The 25,717-nt window shown below is 43.7% G+C and overlaps 1 protein-coding gene across 2 annotated transcripts; it reads right to left on the reverse strand.

Moving 5' to 3' along the window:
* Positions 1-453: 453 nt before the first annotated feature.
* On the reverse strand, positions 454-24,300 carry TNFSF4 (TNF superfamily member 4). 2 transcript variants are annotated; one of them, XM_004756714.3, is made up of 3 exons: positions 23,933-24,300; positions 4,916-4,964; positions 454-3,415 (listed from the first exon to the last, which is right to left on the reverse strand). In XM_004756714.3, the coding sequence occupies exons 1-3, from the start codon at positions 24,083-24,085 to the stop codon at positions 3,066-3,068; spliced, it is 552 nt and encodes a 183-aa protein (XP_004756771.3). In that variant the 5' UTR covers positions 24,086-24,300; the 3' UTR covers positions 454-3,065. The 2 variants fall into 2 exon arrangements, with proteins under 2 accessions (XP_004756771.3, XP_004756772.1); XM_004756715.3 differs by lacking the exon at positions 23,933-24,300 and adding an exon at positions 22,199-22,841 and having other exon boundaries at positions 456-3,415.
* Between the last annotated feature and the right edge of the window lie 1,417 nt (positions 24,301-25,717).

The following is a 25,717-nucleotide window of genomic DNA, read 5'->3' on the forward strand; positions in this document are numbered from 1 at the left end:
GGTGCCTGTGTGCCTAAGTTGGTTAAGTGTCCAACCTTTGATTTTGGCTCCCGTCATGATCACAGGGTCATGAAACCAAGCCCCGCGATGAGCTCTGAGCTCCATGGGGAGTCTGCTTGAGATTTTCTCTCTCTGCCCTTTCCCCCCCACTCCCTATCCCCCGCTCGTTCACTCTTTTTCTCTAAAAATAAATCAATCTTTTTAAAAAGATTTTATTTATTTATTTGACAGAGAGAGAGATCACAAGGAGGCAGAGAGAGAGGGGGGAAGCAGGCTCCCCACTGAGCAGAGAGCCCTATGCGGGGCTCCATATCAGGACCCTGAGATCATGACCTGAGCCGAAGGCAGAGGCTTAACCCACTGATCCACCCAGGTGCCCCTAAAAATAAATAAATCTTTAAAAAAAAAAAAAAAGAACAAGAAAAGAAGAGAGGATAAATAAAAACTCTAGCATTTGAACTAGTAGTGAATTCTGAAATCTTTATTTGTTTCCATGTAAATAACAATATTATTATTAGCTATATTATTAATATCAATATTAATACTTCCTGAGAGCCAGAGAAGCACTAACTACAACATTACGACTTAAAATAGGGGACCTGCCCAGTATGCTTAAGAACAAATTATGATTTGGATCAAGATTAGAATCCCTTATGCCAGCTTCTAAATAGAAAGGTACTAGGTAACAGTTGGAACTGCTCTTGAAGGAGTGGTCAAGAAGGCTGAGGGAAAATGTTTCAGAAAATAAAATTCCACACAGGGTGAGAGAAGCCTGGACATCTTGACTCACGGCAACCAGTACCTAGACATTTAGTACGAACATTCACGGTTGGCGCTGTGAGCACAAGATTCCAAGATAGTCACTTAACAAGAGAGGAAAGCAGGATCCAAAAATGGGAAATTACTTGTCCGAGGTCACTTAGCTCATTAGAGACTGAATCAAATTAGATTTTCAATCTCCTGACTTCTCACTCCGTTCTCCTTCCATAAAACTTCGCCATGCGGAGAGAAGGTTTGATTATCTTTCTGGAGAAATGACTGAAAGGCAACCTGCGTATTTTGATGGGTTCGAGTTGGGGGCGGGCAGTAAAGTTGGTGCATGACAGAAAAATCCCTGCATGGCCAAAAGAGGCCCCATGGGAAGGGCAAACCACGTGTACCTAAAGGGAGTGGGCGTCTGTCGGGAAGGACCCTGACAGCACAACCCACAGAACATCTATCCCAGGACTGGAATGAATGTTCAGGAGAAATATAGTTAGAAATTCCAACCTTTAAAAAGTAAATATATATTTTCTTAAATATTATCTATAGTCATAAACATTTACTTATTAGTTACCATCTTCTGAGTAGCTTCATCTTTCCAAAACCATAGTGAATAACAAATACACACACACACACTCACACACTTCAATCCTCTGAGTCGTCAAGACAAATATCACAGAATATCTTGCTCAGAACAATTCATGTACAGCATTTCGCCCAATGCCTGGCCCACAGCAGACCCTCCGCTGATGTTTACCTGTGATTATGATCGTGACCGTGACTACGGTTATGAAAGCACCTGGACAGCCACTCAGAGCTCGGTTGCTCTTACCATATGCAGTTTCTCTCATAAATAAAACTTAAGAGGGGATGGAAAACTGTGTTAAATAGATAGGAAAAAATCCAAATGCAATTGAGACCATTTAGTATGGGGCAAACTGTCTTCTCCCTTTCTGGAGATCCTGGAAATATCACTGTACTGCAGCACAGTACAATACCTTTGATGACACAGAATCATCCAGAGTCTATGTCATGTTATGCAGTCTGTTTAAAATGGGAGGAAACCATTTGCTGCCATCAAAAATTTGAGAACTTACAAATCGTCTGGAAATTTGTTCACAGTGCCATAAGCCTGAGGCATCAAGAGGGATATTTAAACTAAAAATAAAGGGATCATTTCTTATTGGTATTGCTGATTATTGGTCATTCTAGTCTCAATTATCAGTATTAGATCATATGCAATATTACAGATATCACTGTTTTCATATACTATAATAACTTGAGTATCTTGACATAAAGTTGCATGCAAGAATAGAACTGCTTCATTTTTGAAGCTAGCAACGCAGTATACACGTACACGAAATAGGGCTGAGTGTGTATCTCAGTATAAGCAGGAAAATGCATGTGTGTTGGTTTGGCTGGCGGTAGCAAAGAACCAAAATTCCAGACCACCAAAATTCTTACTGATTTTTACCCCGAGCCGTCCAGTTTCACTGCTCTCCCATGCCATAAAGATAACCCTCAACAATAAATTATCTCACTCTCCCAGTTTAGAAAACTCTCCCTCAGTTTTCCTGAAGTCAGTGATCAGATTTTTCACAGCATCACATCACCAGGATGATTCTTTGAAGGGAAATTTCTATTAAGAACAGTGGAGGCAGAGAAAGCAAGCAAAGTGGCAAGGAAAAAAGAAAAAGCCCAGAGCAGAGTATTTCTCAGCTGGTTGTCTTCAAGTCCTGCCAGCTGTTCTCAAGATGATTTTCCATTTGAACTCCAACAAATGGGAGAGGTATTAGACACTACACAAACCGCAACTAATTTCATCTTGGAGAGACCGTTTTGGCTGCCAACCGTTAGTCCACACCACCTTTGGCCAATTCAGAGCCCCTTCCTGGGTCCTCTTCATTTTCACAAAGCCAGTGTCAAATTTCCAGCAAATGGTAGTCAAGTGTCTTTTTCAATAAAGAAAGTTTATTATGACAGTTTCCTGACCAGTAGATATAATGTGCCTTGAGGAAGAGGCACCTATTTTTTCACTCTTGTAGAGGCACCTAGTAGGCTTGAAGCAACCATAAGGGACGAGGGGTAGGTGATTTAGAAGACATAAGGATAAATAAAGTTAATTGGTACATAAAAATAAGTTTTAAATATCCCTGAGTTGGGGGATTTGATTCTGGTCACATCCCGTGTGGCCATATATAGGGGCTAAGCTAGGACTTCACTCCCAAGGAAGAATCAAAGTCCTGTCCAACCCCAGTTCGTTGTTCGTGCTGGTGTCCGGCTCAGGAGCAGCCCTTGGGTCCTCAGTAGGCACAGAATCCACCAGGATTTTGATGAATGAGAATCAATTCCCCACCATTCACCTGAATGTCTTTGTAGGAGGTACTGTGAGTGGTCACGTTAAAGTAGACTTTGTCCTTGAAAGCCAGGTAAGCCACTCCAATGGAGTCAACAGATGTGACCTTGCTCAGAGAGAACAGAGGTTTCCGACCCTTCCGGTAATAAAGGCTGAGGCTGAGCTCCTCGGAGAAGTAGCCCTTCAGGGAGATGAGGTAAAACCCGTCGCAGTTGATAATGATCGAATTATCTTGCACCTTCATGGTTTCTTCGTTGTTTGGGGATGTGATGATGCAACCTTTCTCATTCTCACACCCTAAGGAGGGGAGGGCAAGAAGGAAAAAAAAAAGATTCCTTAGCTCAGCACTGGGCAACCTTCTAATCCATCTACAAGCTTGAGATGGTGATAGGGAGAGGTTTTGAAAGGAAAGTAAGAAAGAGAGCATTGTGTTTCTGAGTGAGGGGTGGAGCCTGCTTCTGCTGTGGAATGGAAGACAAGGCACAGCTGATAATACTAGTGGCCCAGAGAGTTTCAGGTACGGGTAGGATTCAGAAACAGAGAGTTCACAGCAACCGGCCGTAGGCACGACAGACCAGGGCCGGGAAATGGAACTCCGAGGTTTCCCCGATTTTTCACAAAACCAGGAAGGGCTGGTCATTTCGGTGCTTCTTTTCTTTTTCAACAGATAGACTAGGGCAAAGGGTAGCAAGAGGCCCCTTGCCCAGATCCTGCACACCACCTCACACAAAGCTTGTTACCGCTTCTCTAACCTCTCTCCACCTGACCGTGAAATGCAAATTTTTCATATGCCTTGGGACTGGATGACTGGCCTTTGCCAGCAGTCACTTAAGTTTAGTAAGCATTATGCACAGAATGTCTGTGGGCTCAGTTCTGCTCAGTAAGATGCCAGAGAAAGAGCTCAGGAACACAGACCTGCTTCTCCATTTTATATTATTGCTAGTTTTTCCTGGCAAATGACTTGGGAAGAGTTGCCACCACAGGGGGGAAAACATGGGGGTAAAGGAGGCTTTGGTAGCTTTTATGGGGCCATTCCAAGCGCAAAGCAAAAAGACTAAATTTCTTTTATTTCTACCTCACAATATCATCCTGAATGGCCAAGCAACCACATCTCGGATTCCCCATTTTTGCCCATGACCCTTAGTGATAGGAAAGAACAGGTCTCCACTACTGGACATAATTCATTTAATTCTACTTTGCACCAGGCCCCGGGGGGATTAAGTTGAATTGAAAATGAGGGTTGCTAGTGGAAGGCAAGATACACTTCCCTTCAGACTCAGAAGAATGTAATAAATAAATGAATATCCATATAGAAACTACTGGTGATTGTCCTAATATTAATCGTGGATCCAAATAATGCTCTCCTGGTAGTTAGAAGATCACCTTGTCTTCATGTCCAAGACACGCCTGCCCCCCACTCTCCTTAAGACAAAATCTTGTCCTGTAATTGATTTAGTGGGAAATAATGTGTCATACGGTCAGACAGCCTTGTAAGAAGTGAAGCCTTAGTTTTCTTTCCTGAAAAATGAGAATAATTCCTACTCAGAGGGTTCCTGGAAGGGGTAAGAGAGAGGCACATAACGTGATCAATACAGTGACAACCACATCTCTGGTAACTAATTACTCTCTTGTCTTCTCTATACACCTTTATGTACCTAATGAAAACGGCACGCAGGCTCTAACAATTGCAGGATTTTGTGCTTCCCAAAGGGTAAGGAGAGATTCTGTTTTTGGAAGAAATTAAGAGACTAGAAGGAAGATTCTTTTAAAAACATGAATCAGTTAAACAATACTTACTGGTAAATTGTACTCTGATACTTTGAATTGGAGGATACTGAGGTGGCACCTGAAGGAGGAAAAAGGATATCTATTTAGGGGAAAAAGCAAACAAATGAAATTGACAAGTCATATTCTATTAAGCAAAAATGCAGGACTGTAGAGGAATGACTTGAGAAGACATGGCGTGTTTTCTACGAAGATTAGACTCAGACTTTCTACCGCCCCCTTATTTTCTATAACATCTCCTCAGGTAAATTAAGAATATTCTGCTCTGTCATGCAAGTATCTAAGATCTGTGTCCACCTCTGCCAGACTCTTCTCTGGTATACTGTTTTGGCTCTCCGAGCCCCATTTTCCCATTTTGGATAATGGAGCATTTAATAGTCATCTTGAGAAATCCATTCAGTCATAGAGATCCCCTCATGAGCAAGGCTGTGACCAATCAATCCATCATGGCCACAAGACCACAGAGTGTACCGGGAGTGAATTCCGGAAGCTTCCTGGCTGCTTGTTCTTTCGCTGCAACCTGGGAGTAAGACTGTTGTATTTTCAGGTCATACGGGCAATAGGAACTGGTCTAATCATGCAGAGTTCAGTAGATTTGAGTGCATATATTTCTTTTTTTTTTTTTAAAGATTTTATTTATTTATTCGACAGGTAGAGATCACAAGTAGGCAGAGAGAGAGAGGAGGAGGAAGCAGGCTCCCCGCTGAGCAGAGAGCCTGATGCGGGGCTCGATCCCAGGAACCTGGGATCACGACCGGAGCCAAAGGCAGAGGCTCTAACCCACTGAGCTACCCAGGCGCCCCAATGAGTGCATATATTTCTAATGTCTCCTCCTCTTCTGTTTAATGACTTGAAAAACCTAACTTGAACCAAGTGGGTGCTCAGCAGCAAGAGAGAAGTAAAGTACTAAAGAAAGCTGATAGGTCAGATATCTCCAGTAATCTAACGGCTAAAAGAACAAAGCAGTTCCATAGGGAGCAAATTCCAAAATACATGAAGTGGAAATAAAGGCAGAATCATACATAAAGTATATCACCATTCATGTTAAAAAATATTAATAATGCATGTGTGGGCCTTGACTATATCTGAAGGAATACCCACAAGACAGCTCATAAATGTTGCCTCTGGGAAGTGGAATTGGAAGCCTGAGGTCAGAAGTGGGAGGATGCTTACTTTTCATGATCTACTTTTTCACATTTTTAAAATTTTTCACCATACACTGTGTTACCCACGAAAAAAGGAAATTAAAACCAAAACCAAAACCAAAAAGCACCACCTATTACTCCTGCCAAGAACATCTCTCCTCACAGGTTATTTTTGGCAAGACATTGTGATCAAAGGTACGGGGAGGGATTTGTTTTCATACCCTGGGGTGTGGAACCCCAGCTTCCCACTCTCCTGGCGCACAGTGGCTGCAGCCAAGCGGATTCCACCGGCGCTGCCCACACAGAAGAGGAATCCCCTACTGCCCTTCTAAGTCAAATCACAAACCTTACCAAGCTGAAACAGCAGGCAGCCTAGGAAGAAGAGAGAGCCTTTCTGAGCCTGCCAGGGGGTGAACCCCAGAGGCCATTTAAATTCAGTGGTGAGCCCATGGAGAGAGGTGTTGACTTGGGACGACACGAGAGCTCGAGGGGGTACGGTTCTGTCCCCTCCGTGAACTGTTTGCGATGCTGGAATCTGGGTCCGTCGTGCCTAAGGCAATGTTCTGGAAGAGAGCCTCTCAAAGGGCATATTACACTATCACCATAATCCCCTGGGTAGATACATGCCCCCCACTCCTCTCCAGCTGGTTGGGCCCAGCACGAGTGGCCACGTAATGAAAGTCGGAAGCAGTGTGTGGAATAGCACACCGAGCACAGGGCTCAGCACACGGCAACTTCAGTGCTAAAGTCGGCCAGGCTGGTTCACAGGCATCTTGGGCAAATTTCATAACTTCCCTAGAAGTCAGTTTTTTCATTTTCAGAAATTTCCAGGCATCCCTTCCAGCATTAACTGTCCAAGATTTGGCTTTTAAAACTTGTAATTCTAGGTCAATTGTAATAAAAGAAGAAAGCAGGAAGCCTCTTCATCCAAACTTACATCTAGCTCTCAGATCTAAAAGTCCTCATGATTTAATTTGACTGACTCTGCAAAATCTCGAAAAGGTCCCTGCAAATCAAAGACATTTCTGAATGTTTTGAAGTACCCTGGTGGAGCAGGGTCGGTAGTCATCAAGAGGACATTCTCTGAGACCGCAACGCTGAGAGGGAGGAAGGAAAGTGCACGTGACTTCCTCTCTGGGGTAGATCTAACAGAACTCCAGACTCAGCCTTCCTGTTCCCTCTCCTGAAGCTTGCCCAGCATTAGACGTTTATGGATTCTCAGAAGCCTCTCATGACATCAGTACCATCAAATCCAGGCAATGTTGTGAAATAAAATAAGGCAACCCTTCCTTTCTCTTGCTCCCTGCCCTTCCACAACTTTTTCCTTCAGCCTCCATATTTGATTACTTCACACTCACTACCCCACTGCCCTGAAACCCCTCCACAGTGCCCAGTTCCAGACCTGCCGTGGCCTGGCTCCTACCTCCTTGTCAAGCTTTAGAGCCACACATATCCTGTCTGTGTCTTAGGCTCTCACCAGCTGTTTTCTGTCATCTTTTTGCTGAGCCGGGTAGGATGAGGCAGAGATCACAGACTTAGGAGTCAGACTCAGTTGAAATTGTGACTTGCCTAGCTTTGTGCATTTGGAAACTTTATATATTCTTTTCTTTCTCTCTCTCTTTCTTTCTCTTTGATACAAAACAGTACTATGCACAATCTTTTTTTTTTTTTTTTAATTCAAGTTACCACCTACCACCCCTCCAGAAATGCTCAGTTTGTTCTCTCTAATTATGAGTCTTTTATGGTTTGCCTCCCTCTCCCTGCTTGTTTTTTTTTTTTCTTCCCTTCCCCCATGTTCACCTGTTTGGTTCCTTAAACTCCACATATGAGTGAAATCATGTGATACTTGTCTTTCTCTGACGGACTTATTTCGTGTGGCATCATATACTCTAATTCTACCCATGTTCTTGCAAATGGCAAGATTTCATTCTTTTTGATGGCTGAGTAATAGTCCATTGTACAAACCATATCTTCTTAATTCATCTGTCTATAGACATTGGCTCTTTCCACAGTTTGGCTATTTTGGACATTGTTGTTATAAACACTGGGATGCAGGTGCCCCTTTGTTCACTACATTTGTATCTTTGGGATAAATACCTAGTAGCACAATTGCTGGGTCATAGGGTAGCTCTATTTTTAACTTTCTGAGGAACCTCTATGCTGTTTTCCAGGGTGGCTGTACCAGTTTGCATTCCCACCAGCTTTGCAAGAGTTCCCCTTTCTCCTGAGTTGTTAATTTTAACCATTCAGGTGTGAGGTGGTATCATGTATCTGTTAACCATTTGTATGCCTTCTTTGGAGAAATGTCCTGGCTTCCTAGGATGAGTTTGGAAGTTTTCCTTCCCTTTCTGTTTTTGGGAACAGCTTCAAAGATTAGGTATTAATTCTTCTTTAAGTGTTATGTCCATCTAATCCACTGTATCATTCAAAGCTATTGTTTTCTTGTTGAGCTTCTGCTCAGATGATCTGTCCATAGCTGTAAGTGGGACATGAAAGTCCCCTGCTATTATTGTATTATTATCAATTAGTTTCTTTAAGTTTGTTATTAATTGATTTATATATTTGGCTGCTCCCAATTTGGGGACATAAGTACTTACAATTATTAGATATTCTTGTTGCATAGACCCCTTTATTATGATATAATGCCCTTCTTCATCTCTTATGACGATCTTTGGTTTAAAATCTAGTTTGTCTGGTATAAGTATGGTTAGTCCAGCTTTCTTTTGATGTCCATTAGCATGATAGATGGTTCTCCACCCCATCACTTTCAATCTGGAGGTGTTTTGGGGTCTAAAATTAGTCTCTTTTAAGCAGCATATTGATGGGTCTTTTTTTTTTTTTAATCCATTCTGATACCTTATGTCTGTTGATTAAAACATTGAGTCCATTTACATTCAGAGTAATTATTGATATGAATTTAGTGCCATTGTATTACCTGTAAAATCACTATTCCTATAGATTGTATCTGTTCCTTTCCAGTCTTTGTTGCTTTTGGTCTCTCTTGCTCCCTTTAGTATTTCTTGCAGAACTGTTTACTGTTCACAAACTCCTTAGTTCTTTATTGTCTTAGAGACTATATCTCCTTCTATTCTGAATGACAACCTTGCTAAATAAAGTATTCTTGCCTGCATATTTTTTCCGTTTAGCATGTTGCCTATATCCATTAACTGAAGCTGATGCTTTGGAGTATTCCGTGATCAGGAGACTTGGTCCATATAGGGGGCCTGTGTTGGTCTTCTGATGGAGAGGTCCACTGTGCTGGCTCACAGACCTGCCCTAATAAAGATGCCCCATGAGGTGCAGAGGGGCAAGGTTTGGTGTAAGTAACTCCAGCTTCTACTGGAGGTGCTGTGTTTCATGCCGTGCTAGGGGAAGGGGTGTGGAAAATGGCATTACCCCACCCTCTCGCCCCAGGGAGGGAAACTCATAGCTTCGCTGTTCAGGAGGCCCTCATGGAAAAATGAACAATCTCTTCTGTGTCCCAGTTTTCGTTAGATCCCTGCCCTCAACTTGTCTGTGCCCAGCCATCAACACGCCCAGGGTCACAGTTCTCCTGTATTTTATCTCCAGCTAGTGGTTGAGATTCAAAACAACAAATCCTAAAGTATCTGGCAGGGCATGGACCCACTCCCTTCTGGAGGAGAGCCTCACAGTGCCATGCTGGGCACCTTTCTGCTCCAGAAAAACAGTCTGGAAGCATTATATACTAGTTCTGATCATTAGTTTTTAGCTCTGTGAAAATAAGGCATAATATTACTATTGGACTATTTCAGATGACTGTAAAGTTTAAGTAAGATAACACGTGAACGCCCCCAACAGTTAGTCTGGCAAAAGCCTTTGAAAAATACTCGCTTTCCTCATTCTCTCTGCCAAGAATGGCCCTCCAGCCGCATCTACTCATCAAAAGATCACCACCTTCAAAGCCTAAATCAGATCCCTGATTTTTAGCTTCTGCGCCTCCATAGCAAGTGTTTAAAAGTCACTATCTTCACATGGATGTTTATAGCAGTTTTGTTCATTATTGTTAAAACTTGGAAGCATCTAAGATGTTCTTCAGTAAGCGAATGGGTAAACACACTGTGATCCGTCCAGCCACTGCGCTGTCATTCAGCGCTAAAAAGAAATAAGCCCATCAAACCATGAAAAGAGGTGGAGGTATCCTTTTTTTTCTTTTTAAGATTTTATTTATTTATTTGACAGACAGAGATCACAAGTAGGCAGAGAGGCAGGCAGAGAGAGAGGGGGAAGCAGGCTCCCCGCTGAGCAGAGAGCCCGATGCAGGGCTCGATCCCAGGACTGTGGGATCATGACCTGAGCCGAAGGCAGAGGCTCAACCCACTGAGCCACCCAGGTGTCCCAAGGTGGAAGAATCTTAAATACATATGACTAAGTAAAAGAAGCCAATCTGAAGGGGCTACATACTGTATGATTCTACGCATTAAACATTCTGAAAAAGACAAAACCACAGAGACAGCTACAGATCAGTAATTTCTAGGAGTTAGGGGGAAGGGAGAGATGAATACGTAGAGTAAAAAAGTTTCAGAGCAGTGAGACTATTCTTTGTGATGCTGTAATGGTGGGTACATGCCATTATTCAATTGTTAAAAGCCATAAAATGTACAACACCAAGAGTGAATCCTAAAATTTAAAAAATGAAATAAAATAAAAACACTCTACTGACTTCCATTCTACACTGGATAGAAGTCTCATCTGCTCTACAAGACTATTTAAGTGTGTGACCCTAGTAAACAGTACCACCTTGCTGATTTTCAGAGTGGAAATGGTAAGATCTATATCTTAGAGCATTGTTGTGAAGACTGCATAAGCTCATGTTTTGTGAGTCTTCAGTATGTGGCCTGGAACAGTGAAAGGAGTTGACAGGTGTCAGCTATTATTCCTGGGTGCACATGGAAGACAAGATCCATATCACATTCTTAATTTATTCTGTGCAACATCAGTCAAGCCTCATGTATGACGACAGAATCAAGGAATTAATAAAATACTGAATAAAGACTACCAACGTCCCTGAAATGTTCGCTCTCTGGCTCTCTGTAGCCCAAAGAAAAGGATCTGGGCTTCATGAGAAAGATTACCAGAAAACAATCAGAGATACTTATTTTACCCACATGCAAATAAACATGGTCTTTTTAATATCTTGAAAAGCAAAATCCTCAGATCCTCTCCAAATACTAAAAGAAATGGGAAAATATCAAAGGTCCCAGAGAGCTTCCACATAAGAACAAGCTGTAGAATAAAGATTCTTTAATCTGGAAAATCTGAAGAGCCCACGTCATTCTCAAAGGTGAGTGTAGGGCCAGTGCATCCGAGAAAGTCCAATCCTGGTGTTCGAATGAACTGGTCTCGGAAGCATGAGTATAAAAGAAATCATCTCCTTGCTGCAAACAAGAAATGTTTTTTCTACTGAATTATTCAGTAATTGATTGAATAATCTGATTGCCATATTATTTGGTGGTTTGACACAGCATCGGCAATTACAGAGTATCTATTGTACGGCAGGCATTAGAGTCAACTCTGGGCACAGAGAGGAAGAGAACAGACAGTTCGTATTTTAACAAACTTATATGCCAGTTGAGGAAACAAAACCCTTCCTCTACATGAAACCTTAACTAATGGTCAATAGACAGTATATCCCGTAAGGTTCCAGAGAACAAAAAAAAAAGAAAAGAAAAGAAAAAATCACTGCAGGCTTTGGCAGCTCAAGGAGGAAAGACATGACAGGGGCCCTGAAAGAGGAAAAGGAACCAGAGAAGCAAAAGAGATTCTGTGGAAGGAAGGTCTAGGAATGCGACCATTCTTGGCATTCAAGAAAAAATAAAAATTCAACATGCCGTGCACTAGGTTATTCTTTCTCAGATTCATTACCTCATTCGCTGTGCAAAATAATCTTCGTAAGTATGAATAATAATTACCCATGTTTTGCAGATAGGAAAATGAGAATCAATGCTGTTAAGAACTTGCTCACGAATAAACAGGTTTTAACTTGAGTTTGGTTGAACTCCAAGTTCCTGATAATAACCCTTCTCTTATCCTATACCATCTTAGAGAGAGAGAGAGAAACCTTATGAAAATAATGTCTGATGGTCCAAGATTAATTGGAATTATTTTCATCATCAGTATTGATCAAGACTAACATATTAGGTTTTAAATAGTTGTTAAAATATTCAGATATATCTCAAAATATCCAGAGGTTCTTCAGGGGGAAAAAAAAAAAGCTCTTCAGCCAATTCTACAAGGCTTCTGCATAGTACAGGTTGGCAAAACTTTTAGCTCAGCTCTGATTAGGTACAATTGTCCTGGCGAGGAGCAGGGGCCCGTGAGTAAGTATAAAGTAGGCAGCAAGCAGGTGCTGCAAAGAAGAGCCAGAATTTGGACCTTTCCTGGACTCTCTTAGCATCTTGCGTACTGACTTGCCGAACACATGGTGGGGATATGTCGGGTGTCTGGAGCTTCCCCGGCACTGTGTGCCATGCTCCCAAAAAGGTGACGCTTATTTAAAGAGCTCAGCTTCGGAGTGTGAGTTTCTAACTCTGACTCACTGGGATGTGGCATGAGGCCGCCAACTCTGTACTCATTTGGCAGTTGTCCTTGAGAGGGGCGTCTGCGGCCGGAGGGAATGACGCTCATCAGAGGTGGAGGCAGGAAGCTCTGCGTGCGCCGCGGGCCTTGCCCTTCCCCCTGGGTCCCGCATCCCGCGGGGCGCGGCGGGGACACAGACCTCTGAACGGGACTCCCCAGCTCACCACGCCGCCTCCACGGGGATGTGAGCCGCCCGTTCCCAACCTTCAGTGGAGAGAAGAGGCTCCCGAGATCTTGAGAGTAGAACCCCGCGAGCTGTCAGGGTACGCAGCAGGGAGCCTCCGGAAATAGGGGCGTTTGGGCACTTCACTCCTCCCAGCAGGCTGGGCAGGCGGACCGCGCCCTGCACTTCTGTGTCCTCAGAGAAACAGCCGCCTTGCCAGGGGCCCACCTCTGTCACTCAGAGGGGGAAAAAATGAGAAGAATGGGCAAAATCTGGTTCTTTGGCCAAAGAGGCTTCTCCGTGCAGAAAAACTTATTCCAAAAGGCATATTTTTTAAAGAGGAAAATGTGTGACTTTGAAAACTTCTTTGAATAGGCTTTTGTGCTTTAATGAACACAAAGAAAAGCCATTTTAATTGTCATCCAAACTCTCTCTTTCGGCATTCCCGTGGCCGCGGGCACCTTTGTGCTATGATCTGTCTCTCCTACACAGCCCATTCCGGGCTCTAAATGTAGCCTGCTCTCTGTAACCCCCTCCACTCGTCCTGTCAGGTTTGCTTAGTAATGGATATCCCTCCAAGAGGCACTTACTAACCCTCTCCTTTCTATCTCAGAGAACAGAAACTGTGGTTTCGGGGTCCTGAATGCTTAGCAATTAACAAATTCCTGAGAGGAATCTAGGTATTCAGGTCAACAACCAAATGAAAAAGCAAAAGCATCCATGTGACCTGAGCACACTTTCACAATGATCTGATTGACCTAATGCGACCAGTTCTTTATGTCCTCAAGGGAAAGATTTCCTTGTATCTGGGCTTCCCTTTCCACACTGGAAAGTCCTTAGAGTACACTGACAGAGGGTCTGCCAGCTCCTTTCCAAGAGCTCCCTTCCTCACCACAGTGACTGAGTGAAGTCTCCACTATAATATCCTTGTTAGCAGCTTAGTCTCTAAGCAGCTGGAAGGGTCCATTACAATGTACCAGCTGCATTTTCTTTTTGTTTTTTCCTTTTTTTTTTTTTAAGATTTTTATTTATTTATTGGACAGACAGAGATCACAAGTAGGCAGAGAGGCAGGCAGAGAGAGAGGGGGAAACAGGCTCCCCGCTGAGCAGAGAGCCCGATGCGGGGCTCGATCCCAGGACCCTGAGATCATGACCTGAGCCGAAGGCAGAGGCCTAAACCACTGAGCCACCCAGGCGCCCCGCAGCTGCATTTTCATAAGTCTTACCATGCCTCAGACATAATGACTTATCAATAAATGTTTGCTGAGCTAAGGTGGAACTTATCCCCTTAGACAATGCCCAGACTTTAGCATGAGACTCCATAATCATGTAATATCGGACACAGGCTCTAGCCAACTCTACATTGCTCAGGGTTTTTTGGAAATGGCCCTATTCACAAAGGGAGTTGCAAAATTATTACAATCAATCTCTATTTGAAGTCACTCATTCCCCTTCTCACTTGCTGTACAAAAAGCTTTGGGAGGGCAACCTAGTAGAGCAGATAAGGCATTGATCTGGGAATAGGAACACCTGGGTCTTGTCTTAAGCCAGAACAAGTCCTTTCCCTTCCTCAGTTTCTAATTTCCTCATCTTGATGTCCAACCTCAGTTAAACTGGTAGAATGAACGGTGTAGAATAAAAAGTACTTCTTCACACCATGGACGGACCACGCAGTGCCTACAGACACTTCATGTCCCAGAGCAGGCCAATCACAACATTCAAAAGAGAAATCCCAAGAGACTGGGTGATAAGAAGACCTTTTGAACAGAAGATCTTCTCAACACTGTAAATCCTTCTACTATAATAAAAACAACAGGCCTCCTCCCCAAGTGGCTCCCTCTGATGGTTAGTGAACAAACAAAAATACCTCTAGTGCTGTCTGTGCAGTGAAGCTCTTAGCCTCAGTTGCATGAACCTAAATGATCCTCAACCTGTATTCTGGTGCAAACTGAGATTGGTGGCTGGTAACATTCATCAGTGTGATGATGATGGTGGTGACAGTGACAATGAAATTTTAAATTAAAGCCTTTCTAAGATCTGGTATGAAGATAGGTAGATGGATGGATAGATAATAGATAGAATCACAAGCATTGGCATAGATGTAGATAGTGGAATATTATGTCACCATAAAAAAGATGAAATCTGGGACCCCTGTGTGGCTTAGTCTGCCTTCAGCTCAGGTCCTGATCTCCAGGTCCTGGAATTGAGCCCCACCTCGGGCTCTCTTCTCACGGGGGAGTCTGCTTCTCTGTCTCACTCTCCCTCTGTGTTTTTTCTCTCTCTCCCTTTCAAATAAATAAATAAAATCTTTTAAACAAAAGGACGTGGATACACCTAGAGAGTACTACACTAAGTGAAATAAGTTGGGCAGAGAAAGACAAACACCATATGTGGAATCTAAAAAAAAAAAAAAATGAATAAACACAAGCAGAATCAGAGCGATGAATCCAGAGAACAAGCTGATGGATGTAGGGGGCTGGGAAAAATGGGTGAAGGGGAGTAGGAGGACCGGCTTTCAGTTACGGAATGAATAAGTCAGTGGACTAAAAGGCCCAGCATAGGGAAGGTAGTCAGTGACACTGTAGTCACATTGTTTGGGGACGGGTGGTGAGCCTAGCAAATGTATAGAGAAGTCGAATCACTATGTGGTACACCTAAATGAATGTAACATTGTGGGCCAACTACACTCAAAAAATTTTTAAAAAAGAAAATGAAAGACTTTCTGCAAATAAGTGGTAGAGAAACAAAGCACCTAAGGCAAAAGAAAAGTATGCTTGCTTTGTAATCGCCGTCAAGAAACCAGGTATCGAAGCAGGTAGATAACTTTCTCTGAAACCTCTTAGTGAAATTTCTTACTGTACCCCACTTGGCTATCCAGTGCTTCTCACACACGGTGCGACTGCTTCTTTAACCCTCTTGTTTCCCCGCTGTGTCGGAAAATCTGGGAGGGCGAGGAAGACCATATGTTGCAAACCACCGCTTCCTCTGTGTCTGACAGGTAAGCGTCCCTCCGCAGATATTGCTAAATAAGTAAGCGAAGAAGTAGTTCATAATGAGTTGAACAAGTGCCCCGCGTTCGTGTCCACCTGGCACCTCAGAAAGTGACTCCATTTGGAAATAGGGTCTTCACAGATGTAGTTAATTAAGTTAACATGAGGCCAACTAGATTCGGGCGGACCCTAAATTCAGTATGACTGGTGTCCTTCAAGCAAGAAGAGAGGACACCGTGATACACACAAGGAGATGATCAGGCAAAAAGGGAGGCAGAGCTTGGGGTCACGCACCTATAAGCGGAGAAACACCAGCGACCGCTAGGAGCCACTGGAAGCTGGAAAGAGCCAAGGAGGGAGTCTTCTCGAGAGCCTGCACAGGGAGAGTGGCCCTGCCAGCACTGTGATTTTGGACTTCTACCCTCCAGGACTGTGAGAGAACAAATTTCTGTTAAGACACCTAGGTGATGGTAATTTACTATGGCCACCCTAAAAAACAAATCCATTGTGGAATAGGTATTTGAAATAGTGAACAAATCACACTTTCACATTAAAGTAAGTATTCAATTCAGAGTGTGATGGACTAGAAAGGTGCAGGGAGATTATGCAGTTGAATCTCATTATTTAAAAAAAAAATAGCAATGAAAGAGAGAAAATAAGGCTCAGAGAAATAATGAGTTAGTGCCCAAATTGAGGTCCTCTTTCTTGTCTATGAATAGACCACATATGCAATACTCCAACTTATAAAAATAACCTGTAAGCTATTACGTGACTGGAAAGCTTCATTGATCATGTTACCAACATCTGCATAAGTAGATTTAACTCTCCTCTGAAAAAGAATCTTCTTCCTCGATACCAGGTTGTAAATACTTCCCTTAATTTTTCTTCAAAAACTACTGATGTCAGAAAAGGAAACAAATTTTAAAACAGGCAGACAAAATATTTAAAGCTTAGGGTCATGGAGTCATGACCAGGACTAGAATTCAGACCTAGTCTTAATTTTTTTTTTTTTTTTTAGATTTTATTTATTTGTTTGAGAGAGAGAGAGCAAACACAAGCAGGTAGAGAGGCAGATGCAGAAGGAAAAGCAGACTCCCCACTGAGCAGGGAGCTAGATGCGGAGGGACTCGAATGTGGGGCTCAACCCCAGGACCCTGAGATCATGACCTGAGCCAAAGGCAGATGCTAAACCCACTGAGCCACCCAGGCGCCCTGCCCCTCCAGTCTTAATTTCTAACCCTGACTTTTCTACATAAGCCTAGGGAAGTCTCTCATGCCTCAGATTTCCTCATTGCAAAACTGAACACCTAACTTCCTCCAAAGTTATAATGAATTAGAGAGGACAAAAGTAGGGGGAAAATCTGCAAGACAAGGGGCTGTTATTGCAAGTAACAGCAGGAGTGACACCCCTCTGTTCTCCCCCCAAAAGAGCTTTGAGTTCCCAGTCTTCATCAGATACAAGGTCAAGTTACGACCTTTCAGGGCGTTGGAAGCTGAAAACATTAGGCACCCAACACACAAGTAACTCAAAATATATTTTGTATCACTGAACTATAAAATGTGTTTTACAACTTACTTTATAACCCAACAGGTTTTTATGTTTGCCCTCAATGACTGTCGGCCGTGCTGCTTGCTTGTGTTTTGTGATATTGTCGTTTTCATCCAGATCTTTGATGGTTTCTGTGGTTCTCTAGGCCTGTGCCCTAGCTCTAGCTACAGAGAAGCCCAGCCCTGAGGGTCCGTGGTCTACACACAGGACCCTCCCTTCTCCACAGATACAGGGCAACGCTTGGGCAATGGTTTTCTATCCACAGGCACTTATTACATTAGTGCTGTGAGCAGTAGGCTTGAGTGTTCGGTTATTTTTCTGTCAGAGTGTGTTCTTCAGTAGCATTTACATGTTAGCAAAGCTAGACTGATTTCTACAAATTTACAACCCACCTAAGGTACATTTTAGAATGGGTCTGCTGAAAGGAAAAATAATTTTTTTAAAGATTTTATTTATTTATTTGATAGAGATCACAGATAGGCAGAAAGGAAAGCAGAGAGAGAGGGAGAAGCAGACTCCCCGCCAAGCAGAGAGCCCGATGTGGGGCTCGATCCCAGGACCCCGAGATCATGACCTGAGCCGAAGGCAGAGGCTTAACCCACTGAGCCATCCAGGTGCCCCAGAAAAATAATTTTTAATTACGCTAATCAGCTCCCCAGTGTTTTCAGTATTGTGAACAAGACAACATGCCTTTTCTAGACATAATTTTCTACCCATTTTGGCAACCAAGTCATTGGAGAATTGGATGAAATACATCAGATGGGGGGGGGGCCTGGGGGGATGGAATAGGCCATGTTCTAAGTGTGTAAGTTAGGTCTGTGGACCCCTGTCGGCCACTAACGCTAGTAACCCCGCGCACCTTCAGAAGTTCTCCCCTGCGTCCTTCCTTTCCTCTCTCACGCAGTCATGAACTCTTAGAAATCTGCGTTCAAAAATGCTAGAATTATTACAAGGATTCGTTTGTTTGTTTTTAATCGTATAAATTTCAGTAGCAAAGTCAAGCTTCGTGAAGTTAAGGTCAACCTTGACTATGATACGGTTTCTGAGGTTTGAGTTACGGGGTGTTTGTCCAGGTGTAGAAGTGCCACAGAGTGACATTCTAGTGGTCCTTCCTCTGGCTACGAAGCGGGTCCAGGAATCATCGTAGTCTCGGCATTTGCAGAGCTCGATACCACAGCACTCGCTCCTCACGCAAGCCAAGTGCCAGCTTTGGAAACGACTAAATGGACAGTCTGCGAATGTCACAGAATTTTCCCCGGGTCAGGGAGTTGGAAGGCCGGACTGGACAAGTCCTCTGGTTCCTGGCCCAGCACACTGTTGTCTTTACCCCAACAGCTCCTTCAGAAGTTTGAGAGGTTTTGTCTTGTCCTATAAGGAAGTGTTTTCATTCTTTCACTTGAAAAAGTATGGCTAGCAGAAGTGTGGGGACTTCAGACAACACACAGCTCTAGGAAGCCAGGACCACAAGCTTCACCTGTGACTCGGGAACAACCTCTCTACTCCGTACTTCTCTTGTTTCCTTTAACTCACGAAATATAACGTAAAAACATCGTACATGCTTCCCCTAACCTAGCTACCTCCAGTCTAACATTCGTTTTCCATGAGTAAAGAATCCCTGAAAAGGCTGGAAAACTGCGGTTTCTCTAAGAGTAAAGGGCACGAGAGTAATTGCTCTGAGAAGTCGTCGAATTGGAAGGGCAGGGTGAGCGGCCCTGGGCAAGGCTGGGTCTACCCCGCGCTTGTAGCTAGGGGCTGAGATCACAGCAGAGGACCTGGGACACTACACTCCTGGGGCTATACTGAGACCCCTTTGCTCACTTCCCAAGCCTCCTGTGTGTGTGTGTGTGTGTGTGTGTGTGTATGTTTCTATATCCGTAAACATATGTGGCATTTTCCAGCCTGGTCTCCGGCCACATTACTCTGTCCTATTTTGAGTACATGGGTCAGGACATGTACCGACATTGGTCATGGATCGCTGTGTAAATAGTGAACTTCGGGCCCCGTGGCCCCCCCCCCCCAAGTGTTCATTCTCTCACACGTGGATCAGCACTTGGTTCCTGAGAAAAACTTTCTAATCCGGTAATCCGAAGCCCTCAGGAAACGAGCAGGCGCTCTTGCAGAAAACGGGAAAGCCGAGAATGGTTCGTTTTACTGTGGTGCCCCCTAGTGCTGCAAGAGATGTGACTCACTCTCTCACTTGCCAATAGGTAGACCACACGAGAGAAGCGAAATTTGGAGAAGCAACAATTTTAGTAATTTGTCCTGCATTCTCTTTTGCATAGAGTAGAGGGAAGTGTGCTCTTTAGCATGAGTCACAAGACCTTTTGTGATCTGTCCCCGCCTAGGTTTTCAGCCTCACCTTTTGCCACTTTCCCCTATGAACACTCAACTTCAACCACTCTGAACAAATTGCGGTTCTACCGGGGAAGCCTTCTGCCCCTGTCCGAGGCCACCACCTGTCTTGTCCATTGAAAGACTTTCCACTCCTCCTTCTAGTATTAGCTGAAGCACTACCTGCTCCCCCAGCTTCTACCGTCTCCGAGTTTCTGGGGTTTTATCTGTAAATAGACTATGTCCGATGCCTGCTCAAAAATCCAAAGATTCTCTTGGGTTTTTTATTAGTACTTCCCCCTGAGGACCTGAAAATAATTAATGACAAGTTTAGTTCAACACTTCAGACGTTTCTTTTTCACTCTCACAGAATTGCTCATGAAAAACTCAGATGTATTGGAAATCACTTATTTGCATGTCTGTCATTTAAAAAAAGAATTTCTAAAAAATGTGTTCGTTTACATGGGGATGCATTTAAACTGAGCTAATCTGAGACAAGATTTCTTCAGACAAAAACACCTCTTTTTCTTCCTAATTGATGCGAATAAAAAAATCAAGTTACTGCCTGAAACTTGGTTGGAAAACTATGAATTCTAATTCTGGGCATCACTGGTACAGAAGAGATCACTCACTCTCCAACTACCCCCACTCTGTTCTTTCCAGCAGTTAAAGTGGTAAGAGTATAAACCTTTCACTGTGGGATTTGCTAAAGAATTATCGCCAAAAGCCCTCACATATATTAAGTGCTATGTTAAAGGTGGTACAAACCTTGGGAAAGCATCAAAAGCCCTGAGGCACGCAGATATAATTTTTTTTTCTTTTTCTTTTTTTAAGATTTTATTTGTTTATTTAGGAGAGAGAGATAGCAAGAGAGAGAGCAAGCAGGGGTGGGGGGTGTGTGGAGAGAGAGAAGCAGACTCTCCACCTAGCAGGGAGCCCAACACGAGGCTCAATCCCAGGACCCTGGGATCATAGCCTGAGCTGCAGGCAGAAGCTTAACCGACTGAGCCCCATGTGGATATAATTTACAAAAGCTTTGCATATTATAGGTCAGCTCTTTTCTGCCATTGTTCCCAGCTGACAATACAGGTCCAGCTGGGAGCCTCGTACTTTAATGGCAGTCCCAGTAAATATCCAGTGTGTATTGGTTCTGGTGAAAGAAACACTTGGTTTTATAACTTGTATCCTCAATATACTTCTAGGACAGACACTTCTTTCCCCTTTCAAAATAAGACATTTCCCTAGCCCAGAACAGGTGATGCAGAGAAGCGTGTGGTATATAAGTAGGTACAGATTACAAATACTTGTGCTCCAGTCCCTTCTTAAGAAGCAGGAAATTCATAAGCTTAGACACAAAGGTCTATTTACTTATATTTTATATTTCTCAAATTCTCATAACCGTTCTACAAATTTATATATATAAACTACATACTCACTGCATATTGAGCTGGGAGAGTTCTTTCTGATCATGTGATCCAACTGCCTTGTGTTAAAATGAGTAAATCAAGGCCCAAAGAGGGAAGTTACAAGGAGGAGAGGGTAAGACCTATCTTTTTTCTAGTATCTCAAAAACGAAGACTTCTGCTTTTCACATAAGTCAATACAACTTAGCAGAGTTGTGAGAAAACAAAGTTTACTAAATAAACTTCATTGAAGGGAAAGTCCACTGTCAAATGCAGTTTAAAAGCTACATCTGGGGGCACCTGGGTGGCTCAGTGGGTTAAGCCTCTGCCTTCGGCTCAGGTCATGATCCCAGGGTCCTGGGATCGAGCCCCGCATCGGGCTCTCTGCTCAGCGGGGAACCTGCTTCTCCCTCTCTCTCTGCCTGCCTCTCTGCCTACTTGTGATCTCTATCAGATAAATAAAGAAAAAATCTTTAAAAGCTACATCTGTATTGTTGTTTCTTGTTTGTTTTACAGAGCCCTATATGGAGGCAGTTATTTTATAAAGCTAAAAGTTAAATCTGGGAAATTAGGAAAAATGATGATTATTCTCCGAATACATTTTCCTACAATAAAAGAGATCCAGCTGGACAAATGATCAGCATTTAAGCTCAGTTTCACCCCTCAGACACATCACTGGAATATTATGTTTTGTAAAATAGACATTGGATTTATATCACCAACTACCCCTTCCTTCAACCAAAATTCCAATCTTATCACTGAGTTTAGGAAGGCTACCAGTCTAGGTCCCCTTTCTATCAGCTACACTGCACCCCTCGCCCCCACACACAAACTGCCCCCAGCATCCCATTTGATCAAACTCCAGGGCGAACACACATGACCCGTCTATGCTGGCCTCCCCCCGACAGACCTCATGAGATGACACGTAAGGCCCCATTGTGCTGCCCTGGGTCCTACAACAGTACAATAAATGACGTTAGCTATGACAGTCTAGCGAAGAAATAAGAAAAAACATTAAAGGTGATGTGCGGTGAAGAATTTCAAATATCTGTGTCCCCCAAATTTTGTACCCCGAATATATGAGAGCACATTTCTTGAGCAAGTGGATCTAACATACCTCCTGTTTCTTTGCTTCCATTTCTGCGCCAGGACCAGAGAAGGCTGATCCTCTCCCAGAGATGGGCTCAGTGAATTCTAGCATCCTGGAAGCCCGCAGTCAGCTTTCCCTCCAGGCTTTGTCACAGAGTCCCTGGGTGACTTGCCAGAAAGGACTTCTCTCCTTCTCAGCATCAATTAGGTGCTCACAGTCTCGGGCGGACCCGCCACCCGCTGCTTCTCTGTTCCACCTTTTCCTCTGTCCTGCTCGGAGCCCCAAGGGCAACTGTTGAGTCTTGACTGGGTCATCGGCCCTGTCTTTCTGTCACCCCACAGTGTGAGGAAATATGTACACTGTGGTTGTTTGAAAAAACGTGCTCAGGGCTCCCAGACCTGGTGAACGCACTCAGCTGTTCTATTTTGGGTCGTTCTCTTTGTTTTCTTCTCAGAAAAGCCTAATTCCGGTCTCTGTCTTGGGCATCCTGCCATGGACACGTTACTCCTCTGCCCACCCCTCCCCCAGTCGCCTACGCTCGTTTCATCCAAGGGGCTCTGCACAGGGCAGGAGGCAGGTGACAAGACCAAGAGAGCACTGGCGCGTTGTTGTGCTCACGGGTCTGCAGACCTGACACGACACCAGCTACACGTTTGGAATTTAGGAACATGAGCCCTCTGCGCGGTACACTGAACACAACCACACTCCCACCAGCCTCCGTGCACCAAAAACCCCGACTTCCTGTAGACAAAGACAAGCCCAGGCATTGGTTAGGACTCTGCTTATCTTCTCCTGGTCTCGTTTGAGGTACCCGGTCTCTGACACGGCTATCAGAGATTCAAGTTCCCCTTGTCTCACCTTTACCAGAGAGAGACTTTTGTAACCTAAAATGACCTGCCAAGGAAACGACCTCTCAGACTGGCCCCACCAAGGGAATGTGGGAAGACTCTACATTTATTTTCTCTTCAGTGGAATCTCCTGCAGCTGAAACATCCTTAAAGACCAAAAAATGTTTGTAGATATGAACAAGTAAATAAGAAAAAAAAATGTAGAAAGAACCAGAACAAAGAGAAGGAAAAAGAGAAAGAACATCTTCATTAAGTGGGAGAACGTACTGGAAAAAGTGGAAAAAGGCAAAGTGGTGTCTATAAGTTGTGACTGGCAGAGAGAGAGTGAAAAAAAAAAAATCTCTGATTAAGTTATCAGGGCAGCTCTTTGGCCATATGCAGACACACATGTGAACACACACCTCTCTGGCCTTAGAACCCATAGATGAGCTATTGAAAGGACTTAGTACCGGTGCCTTCGGCATTCTTCCAGCAGCAAATCGCCTGTGGGGTTTATGAATACAGTGGGAAAGTGGAACAGGTCCCTCTCTTATTTCCTTTTTCATAAATTCCCTGATCAGATGCTTAGTAGCAGAATCTGGCTAAAGCACATCTATCAGTGATTCCAGGTTTCAGAGTGAGAGCTCATAAAGCAATACCAGATTTCCTGCATGGCAAGGAGAAGGAGGAGAAGAAACCAGAAGCAATGCCCTTGCCCTACCTACCTCTCCTGTGCCCCACCTCTGCCCCTCCTGAAAAGAAGGGAGGAAAGGAGAGACAGGAGGGTGTTTGACCACACTCTCCAGTTTCTGAGGGGCAGGCTGGGGGGCGATGACCAGTTTGGGCACCAGATGATTTCCAAGTTCCTGGAGCTTGCTGGAGCTGCCTCAGCATGAGCTGGACGGGGAAGGCGCCCGGGGAGCTTCCGTCTTACCTGGGAAGCGTAGAAGTGCAGGCAGATGTAGGTGAAACACAGGAGCAGCCCCAGCCCCTGGATCACGGCTGCCACCAGCAATAGCTTGTTCTTCTGGAGTCTTCGCCCTGGTGCGTTTCCCACATTCTCGTCCAGGGGCTGGACCCCTTCCATCTTCACGGTTTGGATGCGAGGAAGAGGAAAACTGTGGCAAAGGGGAGCCTGAGGGAGACTGACCTCTTCTCCACAAGGAAGGAGATGAAGGGAACAAAGCTTATCAGGGAGAAAACGCACAGAGGTCCCAGGGCCGAGAGAAGAGGCGATTGAGAGGGCACAACGCACTCTCTCAGTTTTAACACCGCAGCTTCTGCAGGCAGGCGGGGGAACTTCTCTGTGACTAATCTGAATTTCCCCTTTACTTTCTTTCTTTTTTTTTCTCTGGGCGAACAGGGAGTTGTTTTTGTGGCATTCCAGTTCTGATTTGAGTGACTGTGAAATGACAGTCATACAAGTGTGCTAATTTCTTCATTTCTCATTGCACCAGTAACCAAATTGTGGGTCACTGATGGAGATAAAGATCATCATCCGTTGAGGTAGGAGTTCCTCTGTCCCTTCCCTGAGGCGTCTCTCAGACCATAGAAGAGATTTGAGGAAAACGTCGGACTTAATTGCTCATGGGCTCGTCCCTGGGTAACGAAGCGCGGAACCGTCGGACACATAGACGCGTGTGTATAAAGGTGCACCCAGACCGTTCCTGAGACGAAAAAGAGTCAAGAAGAAAACAGAGGACGGCGGTCATAAAGCAATAAAGGAGTGAGATCCTCTGGTTTTAGTACATCACATTCTAATAAATATTGCGCATCCCCCTTAGCAGACACTGCTAGACAGCCTTACGATCTTTTTCTCAGTTCATCCCTCGAGGCAAATTTAGTAAACATTTGCATGATTAATTTTAAGCATAACAGATAAGAAGCAGAAGAGTATCCTGACTTTTCCCCCTTCCTTCTGCTTTTCCTTTTCCCCTTACATAATTTTTGTGTGAATGAAGAAATGAATAGATTGAAATAGATTGTTCCTTCCCTTGAGGTCAGGGGTGGGTAGGACTCAGAACTTGGAAAGTAAGAGTATTCTACCAATAGATGGGCACTCCTTACCGCTGAGCACGGAAATAAATGATGAAATGATTTATAACGTCAAGTCCAGATTGACAAATATTTACTGGATACAGAGTAAATCCAGTGCTGGACTGGAGCCCGTGGGGCTGCAGGGGAGGGGGCGTTTAAGGCAGGATTCTGTTTCTTCTATAGGCAAATAGGTCTCTCTGAGCTCCCCAGGAGACACTCAACAGATATTCAAAGAAAGAAGGAGGGGAAAGTCTATTTTGATATCAGCAATATGAAATGATATATCAACTTAATTTTATGGAAAGTGAATATTAGGCATATTGCAAAGAGAAGCAGTTTGTGGAAAGTGGAAAATACTTTTATGATTACAGCATAAATCAGAGAAAGTATGAAATAATATCCTCATTATAATCATTATGCCTTGCACTTGGGGAACACTTTGGTCTTCAGACATTCAAGTTTTTGTCTGGAAGATAAGGTAACACTATCATAGACACCAAGCCAAAATTAAAAAGCAAGTTCCATTGGAACTTATCTCTAGCTAGTGATTCCAATGAGCAAAGTATGTGTAACGTACAGGACGTGGAGGGGAAAAATATGAAAGAAAAGTCAGTGTAATAGTTGATAGTCATAAATAGATGTTAAAATTGGTAACAACTTACTCATTTATTTTCAAAACCCG

Source organism: Mustela putorius, unplaced genomic scaffold (genome assembly GCF_011764305.1).
Source record: "Mustela putorius furo isolate JIRA1106 unplaced genomic scaffold, ASM1176430v1.1 tig00000785_pilon_pilon_pilon, whole genome shotgun sequence".
Lineage (NCBI taxonomy): Eukaryota > Metazoa > Chordata > Mammalia > Carnivora > Mustelidae > Mustela > Mustela putorius.

What these genes read in the sequence shown, in the direction of transcription:
- TNFSF4 (XM_004756714.3), bottom strand. Translation starts at nt 24,085, where the DNA reads ATGGAAGGGGTCCAGCCCCTGGACGAGAATGTGGGAAACGCACCAGGG. An exon ending in TGCACTTCTACGCTTCCCAG is followed by an intron (nt 4,965 to 23,932) that starts GTAAGACGGAAG and finishes TTCCTCCTTCAG; the next exon opens with GTGCCACCTCAGTATCCTCC. An exon ending in TATCAGAGTACAATTTACCA is followed by an intron (nt 3,416 to 4,915) that starts GTAAGTATTGTT and finishes TCCCCTCCTTAG; the next exon opens with GGTGTGAGAATGAGAAAGGT.